Consider the following 18,616-nt stretch of genomic DNA (forward strand, 5'->3'; position numbering starts at 1 on the left):
TGATATAGGTGAAATAACTCTAGAAATATACTGGATTTAGCCTACCTTTCCTAAGGTTCACCAATGGTTCCAAAACTCCTCTTCTGAATGCAGCCACTGGATCTTGAACACAGGACCTAAGGCTAAGCATACTTTGCAGGTGTGGTTCCTTGATCAAAAATTCTCTGTATGCTGTCAACTGATGTGACCGACAAAGTAAAGCTGCAATACTATGCACAAATTCTGGGACTAGGCATGTGTAAGTGTTGTCAGCTTGACAGTAGTGATAGGCAACAACCTTAAAAAAAAAAACAAAAATATTATTTATTTTTAAAATTTATAGACCGCACCTACAGCCCTGTTGAGGCTCTGTGGGCAATGTAATTTCCAATAAAATCAAAAATAAAATAAATAACTCCATAAAATACTATAGTACTACAATATAGACAGATATAGCAGCTCAAAGACATCAGTTTAAAATTCACAAATACATATATAGCAATAAAAATCAATTATTAAAATACCTGAAGAAAAGAACAGCCTTCTCCTGGTGCAAAAGCACTGGTAATGAAAGCACCCAGTAAACCTCTGTTGTTGTTAGCCGCGAAGTCATGTCTGACCCATCACGACCCCATCGACAACATTTCTCCAGGCCTTCCTGTCCTCCACCATCCCCCGGAGTCCACTCAAGCTCACACCAACTGCTACAGTGACTCCATCTAGCCACCTCATTCTCTGCCATCCCCTTCTTCTTTTGCCATCTATTGTTCCCAGCATTAGGCTCTTCTCCAAGGAGTCCTTCCTTCTCATTAGGTAGCCAAAGTATTTGAGTTTCATCTTCAGGATCTGGCCTTCTAAAGAGCAGTCAGGGTTGATCTTCTCAAGGACTGACCGGTTCGATCACTTTGCGGTCCAAGGGACTTGTAGGAGTCTCCTCCAGCACCACAATTCAAAGGCCTCAATCCTTCGGCACTCAGCCTTCCCTATGGTCCAGCTTTCACAGCCATACAGTGCAACTGTGAAAACCATAGCCTTGACTATACGCACCTTTGTTGGCAGGGTGATATCTCTGCTTTTTATTATGCTGTCTAGATTTGCCATGGCTTTCCTCCCAAGGAGCAAGAGTCTTTTAATTTCTTGGCTGCAGTCCCCATCTGCGGTGATCTTGGAGCCCAGGAAAATAAAATCTGTCACTACCTCCATTTCTTCCCCATCTATTTGCCAGGAAGTGAGAGGACCACATGCCATGATCTTAGTTTTCTTAATGTTGAGTTTCAAGCCAACTTTTGTGCTCTCCTCCTTCACCCGCATCAAGAGGCTCTTTAGTTCCTCTTCACTTTCTGCCATTAGAGTGGTATCATCTGCATATCTGAGGTTGTGGCTATTTCTCCCAGCAATCTTAATTCCAACTGGTGATTTATCTAGCCCTGGCTTTCTCATGATGTGCTCTGCATATAAGTTAAATAGGCAGGGCGAGAGTATACAGCCTTGCCGAACTCCTTTCTCAATTTTGAACCAATCAGTGGTTCCGTGTCCAGTTCTCACTGTTGCTTCTTGACCCGCATATAGGTTTCTCAAGAGACAAATAAGGTTTTATTTATTTATTTAAAAGATTTCTATGCCGCCCCATTCGCAAAGAGCCTCGGGGTGGCTTACAAAACAGATACAATACACACAATTAACCTTAAAATTCGGAGACACCTCAGCACAATATAAAACCCAATAAATAGCCAAGTAACAATTAAAATAACTTTTAAATAAAAAGGTCTTGGCCTAGCACCGAAAAACAAATAACGACGGCGCCAGGAGGACCTCTCTGGGGAGCGCATTCCATAGGTGGGGCGCCACCACAGAGAAGGCCCTCCTCTGGGTACCCACCCTCCTAATATCTTTCACGGAGGGTTCCCAGAGAAGCGCCTCTGCCGCTGATCTCAGGGGGCGGGAGGGCATATATGGACGCAAGTGCTCCTTTGATGGTCCGGAACTCCCATCTCTTTAAGAACTTGCCACAATTTGTGGTGATCCACACAATCAAAGGCTTTAGCATAGTCAATGAAGCAGAAGTAGATGTTTTTCTGGAACTCCCTAGCTTTTTCCATGATCTAGCATATATTGGCAATGTGATCTCAAGTTCCTCTCCCTCTTCGAAATCCTGCCTCTACTTCTGGTAGTTCTCAGTCCACATACTGCTGGAGCCTACCTTGTAGGATTTTGAGCATCACTTTGCTAGCATGTGAAATGAGTGCAATGGTGCGGTAGTTTGAACATTCTTTGGCATTGCCCTTCTTTGGGATCGGAATGTAAACTGACCTTTTCCAATCCTGTGGCCACTGTTGAGTTTTCCAAATTTGATGGCATACTGAGTGTAGCACTTTTACTGCATCGTCTTTTAAGATTTTGAATAGGTCAGCTGGAATACTGTCACTTCCACTAGTTTTGTTGTTGCTCAGACTTCCTAAGGCCCATTTGACTTCACATTCCAGGATGTCTGGCTCAAGGTCAGTGACCACCCCATCATGGTTATCAGGGACATTAAGCTCTTTCTTGTATAGTTCTTCTGTGTAATCTTGCCACCTCTTCTTAATCTCTTCTGCTTCTGTTAAGTCCCTGCCATTTTGGTCCTTTATCATGCCCATCTTTGCATGAAATGTTCCCTTCATATCTGTAATTTTCTTGAAGAGATCTCTGGTCCTCCCTATTCTATTGCTTTCTTCTATTTCTTTGCACTGTTCATTTAAGAAGACATTCTTATCTCTTCTAGCTATTCTCTGGAATTCTGCATTCAATTGGGTGTATCTTTCTCCCTTGCCTTTCGCTTCCCTTCTTTCCTCAGCTATTTGTAAAGCTTCCTCAGACAGTCATTTTGCTTTCTTGCATTTATTTTTCTTTGAGATGGCTTTAGTTGCTACCTTTTGAACAATGTTGCGAACCTCTGTGCATAGTTCTTCCGGCACTCTGTCTATCAGATCTAATAGAGGTTAGAGTGAACCTATATGGAGAGTCTATTCCAGAGGTGAGGCTCAACCACTAAAAAGGCCCTCCTTCTATTTGCCATTCCCATCACCTCTTTGGGGGACAGTTCTTTAAGAAGGGCCTCTGATTCACATCTTAAGATTTTAAAGGTTTAGAGCCTAAGCTTACACCCTCATCAATTTGCTTACATGTAAACTTGCTTAGAACTGAAGCGTGTTTTGTGCAATCAAAATACCATTGAAACTTTAGAATGGCAGTGTCAAATTATAATGGTAAAACCAAGAGGAAGTCATGCGGAATCACAATCCCTTTATGATATATAATTTCATCTCAATTAAATTTCAAATCTTAGCTAAAATTTGACAAAGTAGGTTCAGTTGTCAAGCATCATTAGTTACATATCTAGTTTGCAGCATTGGTTCTCTGTTGAATAGAACCAATATGGTTCTCTGTTGAATAGAAGTATCATAAGACTATGTTCTCTGAAGAAGCAGAATAATAATAAACTTGTCTTAATTGTAGTAATTCACTTATACATGTCTTTTTATTCTCCGCCCTGATACACTGGATCAGGATCAGGACATGGTGTCCTGCAACAGCAGGGGGTTGAACCCAATGGCTTTCATAGCCCCTTCCAACTCTACAATTCTATGATTCTATGTTTTTTCTTTCCAAAAAAGGAAGTGCTGAAGGCTGTAGCATCTAAGACACTGATATAAAACTTCTTGGAAATCTTCAATGACTCAGATACATTCTTCTTAGCTTTTTTATGAGTTTATTTTTATCTTTTATGCTAAGAAGAATTCTGCAAGAACATCTCTTGGACAGACATTAGATAGAAGTTTTTGCACTGGTTTTCTTGAGAGAAGTATGACCCGCATCTTTTATGTGCTCTACAGATTACACTATGACTTGAGAAAGCATGTTCAAATTCTTTTAAGATTAATGGGATTTAAGAACACTTATCATTGAATCAAGATATACTGCCTTGGAAAAGACACATCACATTTCTTCCCCATTAACAGTTGGAACCTTTGGAAATCTGAACCATTAATATGCGAAGAATGTAACTTCCAAAACCCACCCGTACCCATCACCTAACCAAAAATTATTATTTAAGAAAAAATGTCTAAGTGTAATGTCTATTTTACGGGTAAAACTTTTTCAAGCTTTTCTCCAAAAGCTCCATTTTTGGACGTATGCTGGCTCCTTCAAAACCAGGGACTGTAAATTGAAAGCTGGTCCAAGCCATGCTCACTCCCTAGAATTCATTTCTCTTTCTTTCTTCCTTTCAAATATGTTGTGGTACTTTTCAAGGCAGAATTTCCTCCAGGCCATTTACCAAGCAAAAAATGAAAACAATAAAATACATTTTTTTTTAAAGTCTGAAACATTTAGGGAATGTTGACATGTAATGGTAGTTAGTTGCATGTTAATCAAGAAATGTATTTTTGGCACATGCTGGATGTGTTCAGAAGGCTTTCTGAATATTCGATCCTGATCAGCTCAATTGGGGGTTACCGCATGCTATCTGAGACAGGGTAGGTTAATCAAGGGTTAAACAACCCACATTAAACTATTAACTTGAAGTTTGTATATTCATTTAACCCACAGTAAATCAGGACCAACGCCTAATTAGCCCAATCTGGATTGAATATTCAAAATGACCCCAGCATACCTCTGGCACATACCTGGTGCATATGAACAGGTTCTTAAAGTAACAGCAATGAAAAATGACATTTAAAAATAAAAATAGACAGATATTCATTTAAAAGCAGACTGGAACAGTAATGTCTTTGAAGCCCATTTAAAAACAGTTTTGTGGGAAGTCTAGGTGCATATTACATGGTACAAATTTCATATGGATGAGGCCACTGCAGGAAAGATCCTATCTCTTGTCCCTGCCAACCAAATTGTGTTTATTTAATTTGTATTAAAGAAAACACAAATTTGTGACAAGAAAACGTTGCACTTGAAGTGGCTTCCCAACATAAAGAAAACTTTATTAAAACAGCACAATAATAAGCATATATTCAAACAGAATAAAAATAAATTTATGTTTTTATTCCATTTGTATATATAAAGCAATTCATGTGGGCACAAGTCATCCTTAAAAGAAATGGCTCCCAAGCCATTTCTCTCTCTGGGTTCTCACTAGGTGAAACAGATTCCCCAAGATCAATTCTGGGATAAGATCAAATACACAATTGCACATAAATGTATGGCCCTAACTATAGAGAAGTTGGAGGATGCAGACTATCCAGTTAAAGAACAATCACAGCCAAACTGCTTATTATTACCTTAGCTGTAACAAACAGACCCTTTAATGGTAAGGCAAACAGCAAATGCAAGGTTCCCAATCCAAAGAGAGACCACAGCAATGGAGATGAAAACTCTCCATGCTAAGGATCCGGTATAGATTAGAAGTGTCATGCTGGCAATTTGTGCATGCTCAAGTGTGTGCGCGCGCATGTGCGCAAGCACTGCCCATCTTGTACAGCACTCAAATCTGTGACTAAAGCAAAGTAGACCTAGTAGTCCAAGGCAGGTAAAATGTTCCCACTGACATGTAAGTGAAGCCAAAATGATATCATCTTCCTCTTCCTCTTACATTTCTATCCCATCTTTCTTCTTCTTGTAAAGAACCCAAAGTGGTTAACAAAGTTCTCGCTCCCTCCACTTCATCTTTGCAACAACTGCTCCAGGCTGACACTCAAGCTCAGCCAGTGAACTTCATGGCCAAGCAGGGACTACAACAAGCTCTTCTGGGTCAGTCTCTAACCAGGCCACACCACATGGTCCTTGTTAATTACAGAATGCCACAAGAGCACTGCCTAACCCCTGAAAGTCGTCTTTTTTTTTTTTTAACTTAGCCATTGAATTTGTTATTGGTCCACTTTTTCCAGAAGATTACTAGACTATATGGCTACGCTCTAATTCAGAGGTAAGTAATTCGGTGAGGTCCAAATATTTTGAGCTGCACCTCACACATTTCCTGACCAATGAACATGCTGGCTGGGGCTAATGGGCACTGTAATCCAAAACATCTGGAAAGCACTCTGCTCTAATTCAATCAATTTAAAAATTTTGAGTGCTGACAATCATACTTTGTTTCTTTTAAAATGCAGTATCAGAGAATTACATGTTTCTCCTTGTGCACCTACAAACAGGACATTAGAACTAACTGTGGCAAACCTATGCGCTTTTAACTCAAAAGTACATTCCACCAAAATCCATGCAGCTTAATCTCAAGTAAAGCTACATAAGACTGTAGCTTAAATCGGTTGGGGCCAACTTAATATATTTTTATTTTGACACGTTCTAAATATAGCAGTGGCTTTGACGACAACATTAGGACATCTCTTACATAAAGACTGTACTAAGTAATGCTGCAGTACCCAAGGAAATCCTCTCTAGTTTCAACACTCTGTAAGGCTTTCCTTCTTTCACAATCCCTTCTTCGAAAATAAAGCATTAGAATGCCTGCAGTGCAATTTGCTGTTAATTCCAGTTTATATAACCACTAGATACATGAGTGACGAACACACTGTAAGCTGCCTAGATCAAATGTTTTACTCTCCTCACCCCTTCCTGATACATGCTTTGCAGGAAGCTACACTGAATAAGTAAATAGGTGGGGGAAGTTGTTTCCTCTGGAATTAGGGATCACCATCTGCCAAAGCTAGACAGAAAAAAGAATACTCCCAGAATTCAAGGAAAACTATGGCTTTGCATCGTGTTGCCAGAAACAAAAAGGAAGGGGGAAATGGCAGAGAGAGAAAAGGAAAACCAGTATCTCTTCATGACCTGTGCACAGAACATCAGGAAGTGATTTCATTGTTTTATTAAAGCTGCAGAAAGAATACAAAAACATGTTACCTGGTTCCCTAACACAGAGTTTCTAAGTATCCTGAACTCTTCTAAAGGAAACCCAGTATCAGGTTAGTTACATACAGATGTTTTTTTTTTTTTTTTTTTGGGAACACAACACAAAAGGTATTCAGGTGTTACCTTTGAGGCAAGACGTCTAACTGATTCGTCCATTTGGTTCTGATGTTCCTGAGCAGGGGGGAAGTTCAAAGCCTTGCCTGTACTGGTACCAGCTGAGGTAACAACAGAAGGGGGTAACTGGCTAAGAGGAATCTCTTGACAGGGGTCACTGGCTGTGGGAAGAGAGACAGGCAGACACCAGCGTTATAAGCAGGGATACTTATTTTGTGGTATAAATTAGGTATCTGTCATGTTGGCGATGTTTAGTCTTCTACAGAAAGCTAAACATTGTTTGAACTCCCCGGCCTGTCCTCATGTGTTAGCAGTTATGACTTCATTTATGCAGCTGCACATGTTCATCACTCTTCTTTGAAGATACACTATGCTAATTCAGTGATGCCATAACAGCCAATAGCCAAATGAAAAACAGAAGGAAAAAAACACACGTTTGCTTTCCTCTGTAATAAGAGACACTCTGCTCAAATGGACCCCATGGCTACATTTCACTGCAGGGTCTCGGTGTAACAACATCCCAGTATCAGATAGGACAGCTATATCTGTACAGACACACGCATCCCCACATGGTTTGGTTGGGGTGAAAGCATCACACACACATGCAAGCCTTCCTTTCCAGTGTTAACTCCAATATGAGGATTCAAAAGACATTGGTTTCTTTATAAATAGAATCACTTGTATCCTTAAATATATATTTTTAAACATTACCACATTTTACCACCCACAGCCTCTCTCCAGAAAAGCTGCATGAGCACTGGGTATGCACTACGTGTGAGACTCTGTGGCCTCACCTATTAAGGTGAGCTAGCAAAAATCCCAGACGAGGAGCAAGAGTTGAAAAAGCATGTGGAGAACCCATTTTTCACCCCTCCTACCCCTGGCAACCCCATCAACCACCCCAAAATGTGGATCCTGTGGTTTGGAGCTGTAGTATGTGGCACTAAAAGAGGGCAGCTCCCCCCACCCCAATTCAAGTAGAGGCATTTTATATGAATGGAGTCATACTGAATGGATTTCAGTATTTTCCTCTTAGTTTTCCATGCCAAAGCCTGACTCATTCAGCATGGTCCCCCCCTTGGGGGAGGTTCTTCAGGGGCTGAGGAGATACTGTGGAGCAGAAAGTCACCTGCCTATCCTCTTCCACAGGCTCTTCTCCAGATCCAACTGTGAGGGACTCTGTGTGTGTGAGTGGAGCTGGCAAAGGTAAACCAAAGGGACATTTAGTGCTTAAAAATAAAATCACTATAAATTGGGACAATTCAGAGTTTCTCCTGAGGCATCCATCAGGTCAAAAGAAAACAAATAAATACAAACTTGAGTTGGTGGAACTGCCAATGAACTGTACTAGTAAGAGACAAAGCTCTCTTTTAACTGTGGAGGTTTCCCACACCGTTCACACCCTCTTCTTTTAAAACAGACCTGATTTGTTCCTTATTTCAGCTCCAAGGAATTCCACTGAGCGTTCCTGATATTTTAATAACTGACTTACGAACTTTTCTTCAGCTAAAGATTCCTAGTTAATAACTTCAGCTTATGCTTTGCACTTTCCTTCACTCACCAGTTACAGTCCTCAGCAAATCATTTCTTTGGGAGTGTGAAGGAGCACCTGCTGTCACCTGCCTTCAAATTCATCCTGCACATCTTAGGTGCCTCTCATATCTGCTCAAGGCAGGCCTAAGAAGAAACGGGGCTGACACAGTACAGGATGTTGGCTCAACCCAGTGCTTCATTTTCCTTTATTTGCTGCCTGTTAAGAGATGTTGCTCTCCATTTCTGCATGCCAAACTATGACCCAAGAGAATGGCAGTCTGCACAGGCAACACAATAGCCCTTTCATTCACACTCCCCTTTCTTTGGCTACTCTTAATTCTCCTCAAAGTTTGCTTTCAGAAGACAGTTTTAACTTCTTGACCTACAGCTTTCAGAACTTTACCCAGGATTTCTGTGAATACACTTTTTCTCTCAAATGGAAAAACTATATATACCCCTCCCCCCGCAACAAAGGTGCAGAAAATAAGTGCATAATCTTGTCACACTCAGTGCAGCAAACAACAGAAACCTTCTGGCCTTCCCATTAGTTCAAATTCTCAGACTAAAAAATAACAAAGCATAAGATGCAAAAAGGCATGGACCATGGGGTACTTGGCATCTTGTGTGAATTAAAGTCTGGTACACAAAGAAGTGTTTGAAAACTGTAGAGAAATCAGACTGATTGCACTTTAAGAAGAGAGCCAGTACTGCACATAGTACCATGTTGCTATTTATTTAAACAATGCACAGTCAATCTTTCAACTGGATTGCTCACTAAAGCAGCATACAATACAACAGATTATTTGGTTCCATACAAAGCTCTTAACTCATCTCAGAGGTGGGGTAGCTATGTGAAATACTGGGAGAGCTTGGTTTTTCAAGAATCTCCACAGCTCTGTTGTGTTCTATGTGCTACTGCCCTTGGTGGACCTTCAATAAACACAGGGAAGGTATCTATGCATCACACAGGGGTGGAACCCCTTCTGATGCAAGTCAGAGTGGCTTTCAGCATGTCTTATGTTGGGGCCGTTGGGGAAGGGTTGAAGCATGAGCTGGAAAAACTAGGGAAGGGTATAGATTCAAAACTTGAGAAGACAATGGGCTAGGTAAGGAAACAGGGCTTTTGCTAACAAAGAAAACAGTCTGGGGTGGGGGGTGGAGGAAGGTGTTATCAGTGTTATGAATATCTAATGAAACTTTCTTTCTATAAATACCCGTTCAAGTAGCACATGCATCCTAAAGTATGGCTACAATAGTTGACTTTTCTGAACTTGCAAAAATAATCCTTAAAACAAACAAAAATTTAAACATACTTTTGGAAGAAGAATTAGAGCTGGTGGAAGCAATCTGTCTCATGCGACTTCCATGGCAGCTGAGCGCCACAAGCTTAGAAATAATCGCAGTCTTCCCAAATCCTACATTTCCAACAACAACAGCACCCCCGGTTTCTGCCTGCTCTGTATTCTTCAACTTTTCCTCTATTGCTTGAAACAGCCAGTCTCGCCCGACAAACACAGAGTCCGTTGTTATGCTTGGCACTTCAAACAACAGTGGCTTTAGCAAAATATCTTGAGGCTTATAGGGGACAAAACGTGCTGAGACAAGGGAAAGAACTTATTAGAAGGCAATATTTTAAGCAGGGAAAAATTGATTTAGGGCAACAGTATTCAAGTTTTAGACAATGCAAACTTAATTTCATATACTTAACATCTAAAGTTTCCACTGAAGATTTCTACAATGCAGAACTGTTAAAAAAGCTGGATATCTCTATATCTGGAACCTGATCATTTGAGATATCATGGTTATGTTCTATGGGAGGCCAGTATAAAACATGTTCAGATTCTTGAGAAGTAGTACATATTTTTTTTAAAAAAACATAATGCAACAAAATAAGTAACCATAGTGACATCTACTTTAAATATATAGTATGTACAATATATCTGATTTCAATACTGTATCAAGGCTGTTTCTCTGCTTCCTGACAAAATTTGCATGCGTGGATCTTGTTTCTTAGTATAACTGAAGAAACATTAATACACTACAACTAGGACCTTCTGCAATGTCTTGGCATCGGCTCAGATAGAAACAAAATCATGGCAACAAGTGGTAACCCTGAGAAAAGGTGTTCTGCCATTCTGATTCTGAGGCACAGCCCTCACCTTTAATTCCACTAACCCTTCCTTTGGGGAACCCGATATTCCAAAATCAGCCCTATTTGCCTTCCACATATATATTCACAGCAGATGCCACTGGATAAATACCCAAGTGGCAGGTAAGAGTGAGGTGTACTAAATGAAGTTTCAGCAGTACATGACAGACAGGCAGAAATGGAATTCTCAAAGAAAACACCACTACTTAACACTTGTGGCCTCCAACTAGGTAACTGTGGCATTTTAAGATAAGGACAATGCATTGTTAATTTGTGTTTATAACCTTTTATTTCTTGCTGAACTCTTCCTCCAGCAGTATTGTGCCAAGGTAAGCGAATTGAGGTCCGCAGTGGAGTATTCCTCTGTCCATCCAAATAGGTTAGGTCTTCTAGTTTTGTGGAACTTGTTGCTGTAATAATAAAATTATATGGTTAGACTGATGGGCTGTAAGCTATGTATCACGGAACATCAGGTAAGCTATGTATTATGAAACAGAACACACACTGAATGCTTTCCAGTTCCTCTTACAGCCTGGATTATAGGCCCATCAGAAACACTGAACACTGCTTACTAATAGCCCTACTATCTCTCCAAAGCACATACCTCTTTTACCCTGGGCAGAGGCAAATACATGTAAATAGCTGAACTATAATACTTATGAGTCGCGGTGTGCCAGAAGTGCACATCAGCATGTGCACATGACCCCCAAATTCTTTTTCTGAAGTGTCTCCTTTGAAAGGCACATTATTCAATAAAAGGCGTTATTTATCATTACAAACAGTGGTAGAGGGGTAGTGTTTGTGTCATATCAGCAAGAAAAAACATCCTATGTATACCGCATTGTTTTCCATTACAGAAGAATGGGAAGGAAGCAATTTTTTAAAAAATCAAAAAAATAGCTTACTGCATCAATGCTGCAAAAGGGTGATCTGCACAGTATATTTAAAAAAGAAGAACCACCATCACCTTAGGTTCTTTTAAGAAGGCACAGTGCAAATGTCAGAAACCAAGTAAAAATGTGAGATCAGCTTGCAACCAAGACGGCTGCCTATTCCCTCAACTCTCTACCAGCATTGCAAAATAAACAAACACAAATAACCTGTGAGACATCTCAGGAAACATCACAGAATAACTACCAGACTTCGGCAATTGAAGATATATTATTCCTTTCAATGGTGAACAAATACTCCTACTGCAATTCCCTGAAGCAAGGGGTTTTGCAGAGAAGGAAGGGATGAATGTGTGTTATGTGATTGTTCTTGTATTACAATTATTAAATGCCTCATGGGAAATTTGGGGGGGGGGGAATAAAGAAACAACAAGATCTGAAAGGAAGATAGAAAAATAGGAAAGAAAACAGGGCAGTGACATGGAACAACACTTATATAGCACAATCAAGTATTATTATGTAGTTTACAAAATATAAATTGATAGATGCACGGACATGTCAAGTTTCAGATGAGAAGTCTTATTTTATTCCACAAGGCATAGAAGTTTATATCTAATTTTCTCAGAATCCAAAATTGCTACAGAGGGGTGCAAGGATGGGGCTATTCACTGTTTCACAGCATGGATCAGTAATAAACTCCAAAGCAAAATGATGCTCAGGATGTGAGTACAGTAGTCCCCCGAAATTTGCAGGGGTTATGTTCCTAAAGCACCTGCGAATTGTGAAAAACTGCGAATTTGGTGCAGGTGGGAGGCAGGGGCACATAGAGATCACTTTCTCCAAGCGAGTCCAAACTTGGAAGAAATTATCTCCTTGCGAGTAAGCCGCTGCAAAGTGAGGTGCCAGCTTACTCACGAGAAGATCGGCTTGGACTCGCTCGCAGAAAAATCCCGCGAAAGATTGAAGCAGCAAACGCTGAACTGTGACTTCACAGGGGTATACTGTATTCAAAAGCATTACAAGATGCACTACAGCTGCAGTTTTAGGAAAATACATAAACACTTTAAGCTACTTTAGGGAAAAATGCACAGTACCTTCATTTTTATGCACAGTAGCTTACAAAAGAAATTCAAAATTTAGAAGCAGTATATAAACATGCTAAAGAAGAAAGCATTAAATAAAAATAAATAAAAAAGATGAGCTTAAATCATTGGGAATTAATCAGATAACTAATCGTATCCAATATATTGACACTTTTTATGGATTTGGAAATAGACGTATGAAATTATTAGCTTTTAGACTGAGACAGAAATAGTATAACCTTGGTTAAGACCCAACAAGGAAAATTGAGGTTAAAATAACAAATCTAATAAGTGTATCCTATTATGCACATCTAGGCAACAAGAAATAAATCAAATTCAAAAAATATGCTCTAGCAAATATGAAATAGTTGTCAGACAAACTTATGTAAACATGTCATTACAGAAAAGGAAGTAGAAAAGGTTATTAAAAATTATAAATTACCTGGGATTTAAGGTATTATAGGAGTCTTCTATAAAGCATATTGCAACAGATTCACACCTTACATGATAGTGCTATTCAATAGAATTATACGTAATATAATGCCTCACATTTTACAAGTTTCCCAGATTATACTCTTACATAAACCAAGGAGGAACTCTGAAAAAAACTGATTCACATTTCCATATTATGTTATTAAATCAGGATCTGAAGATATTCATGTGGAATCTGGCTGAAGTACAACAGATTCACAACATGTTGCTGCAGATGAATTTGCTTTATTAGAAAATGTAATATAGGTGACCTGAGAAGAGTATATAACATAGTTTATATACAATGAAATGAAATCTATGAAAAAGAGCACAATCCTTTTTGCTATAACATTATTAGACTCAGCTAAAGCTTTTGATAAGCTAGAATGGACATAGTTATTTTCCTTAAGCATAAGATGATGGGATATAGATTTCACAATTGTCTTTCTCAATTATACTTTCAAAACTAAGCAGACATCAAATGAAACAGATTCCTCTCATACTAAGATTAACAGGAAAACTAAGCAAGGTTGTCCTCTTTTCCCCAGTATGGATTTGCCATTCACGTAGCAAACTTATGCTTCAGCTCTCCATCAGTAGAAGGGATTCATGCTAATATTACCAAATTTGATAATTTGTGAACAGTATCTTTTTAACATTATCAAATTCTATTAGGAGCTTAACAATGGGCGTGTAAATCATAAAAGACTTTAGACAAGAAGCAGAATGCAAGACAATACATAGCAGCCTATGTATAGACATGGATAATAACAATTACTTTTGAGGAAAAAACTCAGGGGTACTGATGGAGACTATGAAGGTAAAATATTCATGAGTAATTATACCAACTGATCCATCAAGTGATAAAACTAAATTACCAATCCATGCCCAAATATATTAAACAAAAATTGAAACAATGGTCCAAACTGAAATGGTTGGGAAAATGGTGATTCAGATGAAATATTACCAAAATTAACAAATATATTTCAAACATTACCTGTGATTTTACCTGAACAAATGTTTAATCAAGTCATTTGATCATTCTACATGTTGTTTTTGATAATTAAAGACTTAGGTTCAATGAAAACATATGAAATTGGGAAACAGGTAAGAGAACAATTATCAGAAGATATATCATGATTTCAGAGACACCATATTCTTCATTTCACACCTACAGCAGCCATAAATTCTCAGGTCATACACTAAATGAATTTGAAAGTTTAGTGGCTTAGGCAAAATCTGAAACAAAGGGCTTTACTGAAATTATTTACATGCTGTTAAATGCTATGGTTATTAGCAAAACAGAAGGGGCAAATCCAGCATGGGAAAAAGTCCTTTACTGAACTAGCATATCAGAACAGTGCATAATAATATGCTCTAAGGCCCCATGAAGTTTGTATTACACAGAGTGAGACAAAAGACACTGAAGGTGAGTTATAGATGCCATGTTACACCACTAAAGCAGAACTAATTTAATTGCAATATGGAGCCTATTTGTTGGAAGTGTAGAGTCACCAGTGGCTTCTACCTGCATATGTGGTGGAATTGCTCACTGGTACAAAGGGTTGGGTCTCAGCCTTTGCCTTTGTCATTTGGGAGCATACATTAATGCACAAACATGCTACACATCTTCAGGCACAAAGAGATCAAAGAGAAACTGACCAAGAATCAAAGTTGGTATCTTCTGCACAAAAAGAATGTATTTTAGCCGCTGCATTAAAGCTTCTTCAATATAGATAACATTTAGGTCCTGGTCCCATTGAGACTTCAGAAAGTTATTGTCAAGTTAACATTGAATGCTGAGTTTCTCCAAAGAAGAGTAAGATACAAACAATGCATAGTAAACAAAAACAAAAACCGGTCTGAAGTTCTTCCAACACAACACCTTATCTTCTCCTTTAACAGCACTTTGGATTGGAAACCATGCTCTTGAGCTTCTATAGAAATCATGTTAGTTACCAGCTACATTACAATTTTATTTTAATGATCAAACACAACTTCCCAAGGCATTAAAATTCTAAAGACTGCTTATGCTTCCTGTAATGCCTCCACCTTTGATAAAATGTACAAAATATTGTGTATTCAAGACACTACCCAGTATTCTTAAGAAATCATTGTATGAACAATGATGTTCTTCAGTGGGAAATATTTTTGTGCATGGAAACAACCCTAAAGCTTGTATATTTTTCTACTTCTAAAGAGTAAGAAACAATTTTTGAAATATACTACCTCTGCCATTAAATATTTGGTTCAAGGTCCCATTCTCTGAATTAAACATACTCCTTCATGATGTGTATGCATAAAAAATAAAATGACATCAGAAAAGCTTTAAAATGGCTGATTTACTTTTAGGTGATACATAAGAGATGACAAGCACAATGTATTTTTATTGCCAGTTTGGCAGTCAAAATATTTGTTAAAGCTTCAGTATTTCCATACTAAAACACAGCAAGGTAGCTAAACATGAATCTTCTGCCCCAATGATTTCAATTCAGAATTACTGGCATTTCAAATCTTGCAAGCAGACAGTCCAAAAGCTTACAAGGAAAAAGGCAGACACTTTGTACAGTATTTCACAGCATCCGGAACATCAACAGTCTCCCATTAAAGGGAAGATTCTCAGCCTCTCTTTTTTTACAAAGATATATACATGCCAAACTATAAAAGCTTTTAAGACATTGTGAAATGTACTGGAAAATAAACTGGTCATCCTCAACAAATTAATAAGAGCAGCTACATAAGAGTACTGAAGTTTTTTTAAAAAACGGACATGATCCAAAGCTCATGTGCAGAAAGAACTGTACCATAATCAGAGTTTTTGCTGAAGTTTTTAGAATCAAGTTGCTTTTTAAAACTGAAAAAGAGATTTGCCTTTTAGGCACAGTGAGCATACACAATGGAAATCTGAAATAAACCTGTGGTTCATTATTGCAACTTACCAGGAAAATCTCTCAAACATAACCCTATTGAAATGAACAGAAGTACATTGCAAATATAATAAGCAACATATAGGAGACATAGAGAGATTGTCCAGTGATTATCAGAACTTCAGTGCTTGCATGATGCTTCCAACTGTCCACATCACATGTAATTTAACTTGAAGGCTGTTGAGGGATCAAATGAAATTCTTCACTGAAATGAAGAATTACCATATTTAGGCCTTCCATTGGCAGGAATCCACTTGCCCTACTACCTCATATGCCCTAGAAAGTATTCAATGAAATAGACACCAACATACATTTTGTTTATTTTACTTGCAGTGCCAATAAAATCTAAAAGGGAAATCCATCTCTTCCTAGAAGAAATGAAAAAAGTAGTACATTCATTTTAAAAAAAACCTATTTTGACATGACAGCAATTGGGACAAGAATTCATGTATGTAAGAGACTTTCCACTATTCTATGAATAAAGCTACTAAAACTCTTTTAAGACTATTTCAGCCTGAAATCTGTTTCCTTATGGCAATGGCTAATTCCAACATTAAATTATTACCAAGTATTTACATGAAACAAGTACTCTTATCTGGAGGTTTTCCTTTTCAATTATTCCATTTATTACGGCTTTTCTTCTTTGTGAAAAATCACTTTGACCAGCTTCCTGAAGATATGAGCAACATTCTGGATCGTTTTTAAACTGACTACATATTGTTATAAAGCACTTTAACAATATACAAGAAGTTAAAAATGAAGAACAGAAGGTGGAAGCAACCAAAGCACTTTATACCAACAGCTGAACAAAATATCAGTTAATTTTCTTATTCTAGAGTACAGAACTTTTTTCAGCCCAAGGGTTGAATTCCACTCCTTTGCGGGGCACATTGTAGTGACAGATGTGGTTGAAAGCAAAAAAGCGGGTCCAAAATATAAAAAATGCTAGCATATTTTAGCACAAAGATCTTAATGCCAGCATTCAAAATAATACTATAAATATTCAAAATGGTACCCAAATCTCATTCAGGCTTTCTGAGATATTTCACATGTGCCCCATGAAAGTGTAAGAAGCAATACATAAGCCAGTACATGTGTAGCCAGTTGCATCTGAACCCAGTAAGAACACCACATTCACAGGAATGTATTTCAACCATTTCAATCACACGTAGTTCTCATAGAAAGCAGGGGGAAATTGTTTGATCTACTCACTATGTTAATCTTTTGTTCCTATCAGCTGAAAGACAAGCTTTTTCTCCCAATACACAAAAAAATAAAATTCAGGCAGTGGTCCTAGGGGGTAATTTCCTGGTAAAATCCATCCACAAGTGATGATCTCATCCCCTCCTTATACCTAAGTAACTGTGGTTTTTATCTTCTACATTGCGAGAAACTTTCACAGGCATCATTACCACCCACCAGCTACCTCAGTAATCAAAAACAGCTTTCGAGGTTAACATGGAGACTCTTGTACTGGACAAGAAATGATGAACATGCATACATGTCCTGACCAATCAGGCACATGGTTCTAGTTGGATGAAAGAAAGAGCTGGAAAAACAAAGTAGTGCTGCAGTGAGATTCACGGAGGGAGGAGGGGTTCACAATGCCACTACCTCTATAACAGCCCTGTGCGCCAAAATATTATAGCAATGGCACTGTCAGCACGAAAAACTTTGCAACATGCAGGAAAACAGAAAAGAGTCCATCTGGAAGCAGTAGTGCTATGCTATGCCAAGAAAGAAAGAAAGAAAGAAAGAAAGAAAGAAAGAAAGAAAGAAAGAAAGAAAGAAAGAAAGAGGGAGGGAGGGAGGGAGGGAGGGAGGGGGGGAGGGAGGGAGGGACTACTTCTTTCCTCCAAAATTTGGGACAGTGCAAAGAAAAGCTGCTGGACCCAAGCATGTACTTGCATGGCCGTTCTAAGGCCAAAGGGAGGGAGGTCCATGGATATCAGGCAGGGATTAACAGGAGGGAGTGCCCATCCCTTTAAATACAACTACCATCCTACTGCCTTATTAAATCAGGATGGAAAACTTCCATGGGCCAGGGGAATTATTTTTGTCCCTTGGATTCCCCTGCTCCATGGGCCACATTCCTTCTGAATTTAGTGGTGTTGGTGGTAAAAAAGGACAACCATTTGTAAACTGTCCATGTTTTTGCCATTGCACCAAATTTCAGAGTGTGATGGTGGGGGTATGCAAAGGCATGCACACAGTCCACAGGATGTTCTCCACCTTGGCATTAGACTAAATAAAGGCATTCAAAACAAAATAGTTAAACAATGGTGATTTTAATTTTAAAGGAATTCATTTTAAGTAATGTAGAAGGTATTTTCCCTATTTCAACTAATTAATGATCCTAACTACACTACAGTAGGACTGCAGGTGGCGCAGTGGTTTAAACCGCTGTGCTGCTGGGTTGGTAGATTGAAAGGTCGCCGGTTCAAATCTGCACAACGGGGTGAGTTCCCATTGCTCCGTCCCAGCTCCTGCCAACCTTGCAGTTTGAAAGCATGCAAATGCCAGTAGATAAAAAGGTACCACTTCGGTGGGCAGGTAACAGTGTTCCGTGCACTTCAGTGTTTAGTCATGCCGGCCACATGACCACGGAGA

At 38.8% G+C, this 18,616-nt stretch overlaps 1 protein-coding gene across 3 annotated transcripts in view; it reads right to left on the reverse strand.

Moving 5' to 3' along the window:
• Positions 1–18,616, reverse strand: part of LOC123024450 (protein TANC1-like) — an 81,190-nt gene that overhangs the window by 30,673 nt on the left and 31,901 nt on the right. For all 3 annotated transcript variants that reach the window (XM_044432160.1, XM_044432159.1, XM_044432158.1), the window contains exons 6-9: positions 10,921–11,046; positions 9,801–10,082; positions 6,964–7,115; positions 46–277 (exon numbers count right to left, since the gene is read on the reverse strand). In XM_044432160.1, coding sequence (XP_044288095.1) covers positions 46–277; positions 6,964–7,115; positions 9,801–10,082; positions 10,921–11,046 — 792 coding nt within the window. The remainder of the gene's footprint in view (positions 1–45; positions 278–6,963; positions 7,116–9,800; positions 10,083–10,920; positions 11,047–18,616) is intronic.

This window comes from Varanus komodoensis, unplaced genomic scaffold, assembly GCF_004798865.1.
Source record: "Varanus komodoensis strain SLA01 unplaced genomic scaffold, ASM479886v1 scaffold230, whole genome shotgun sequence".
NCBI classification, from domain to species: domain Eukaryota; kingdom Metazoa; phylum Chordata; class Lepidosauria; order Squamata; family Varanidae; genus Varanus; species Varanus komodoensis.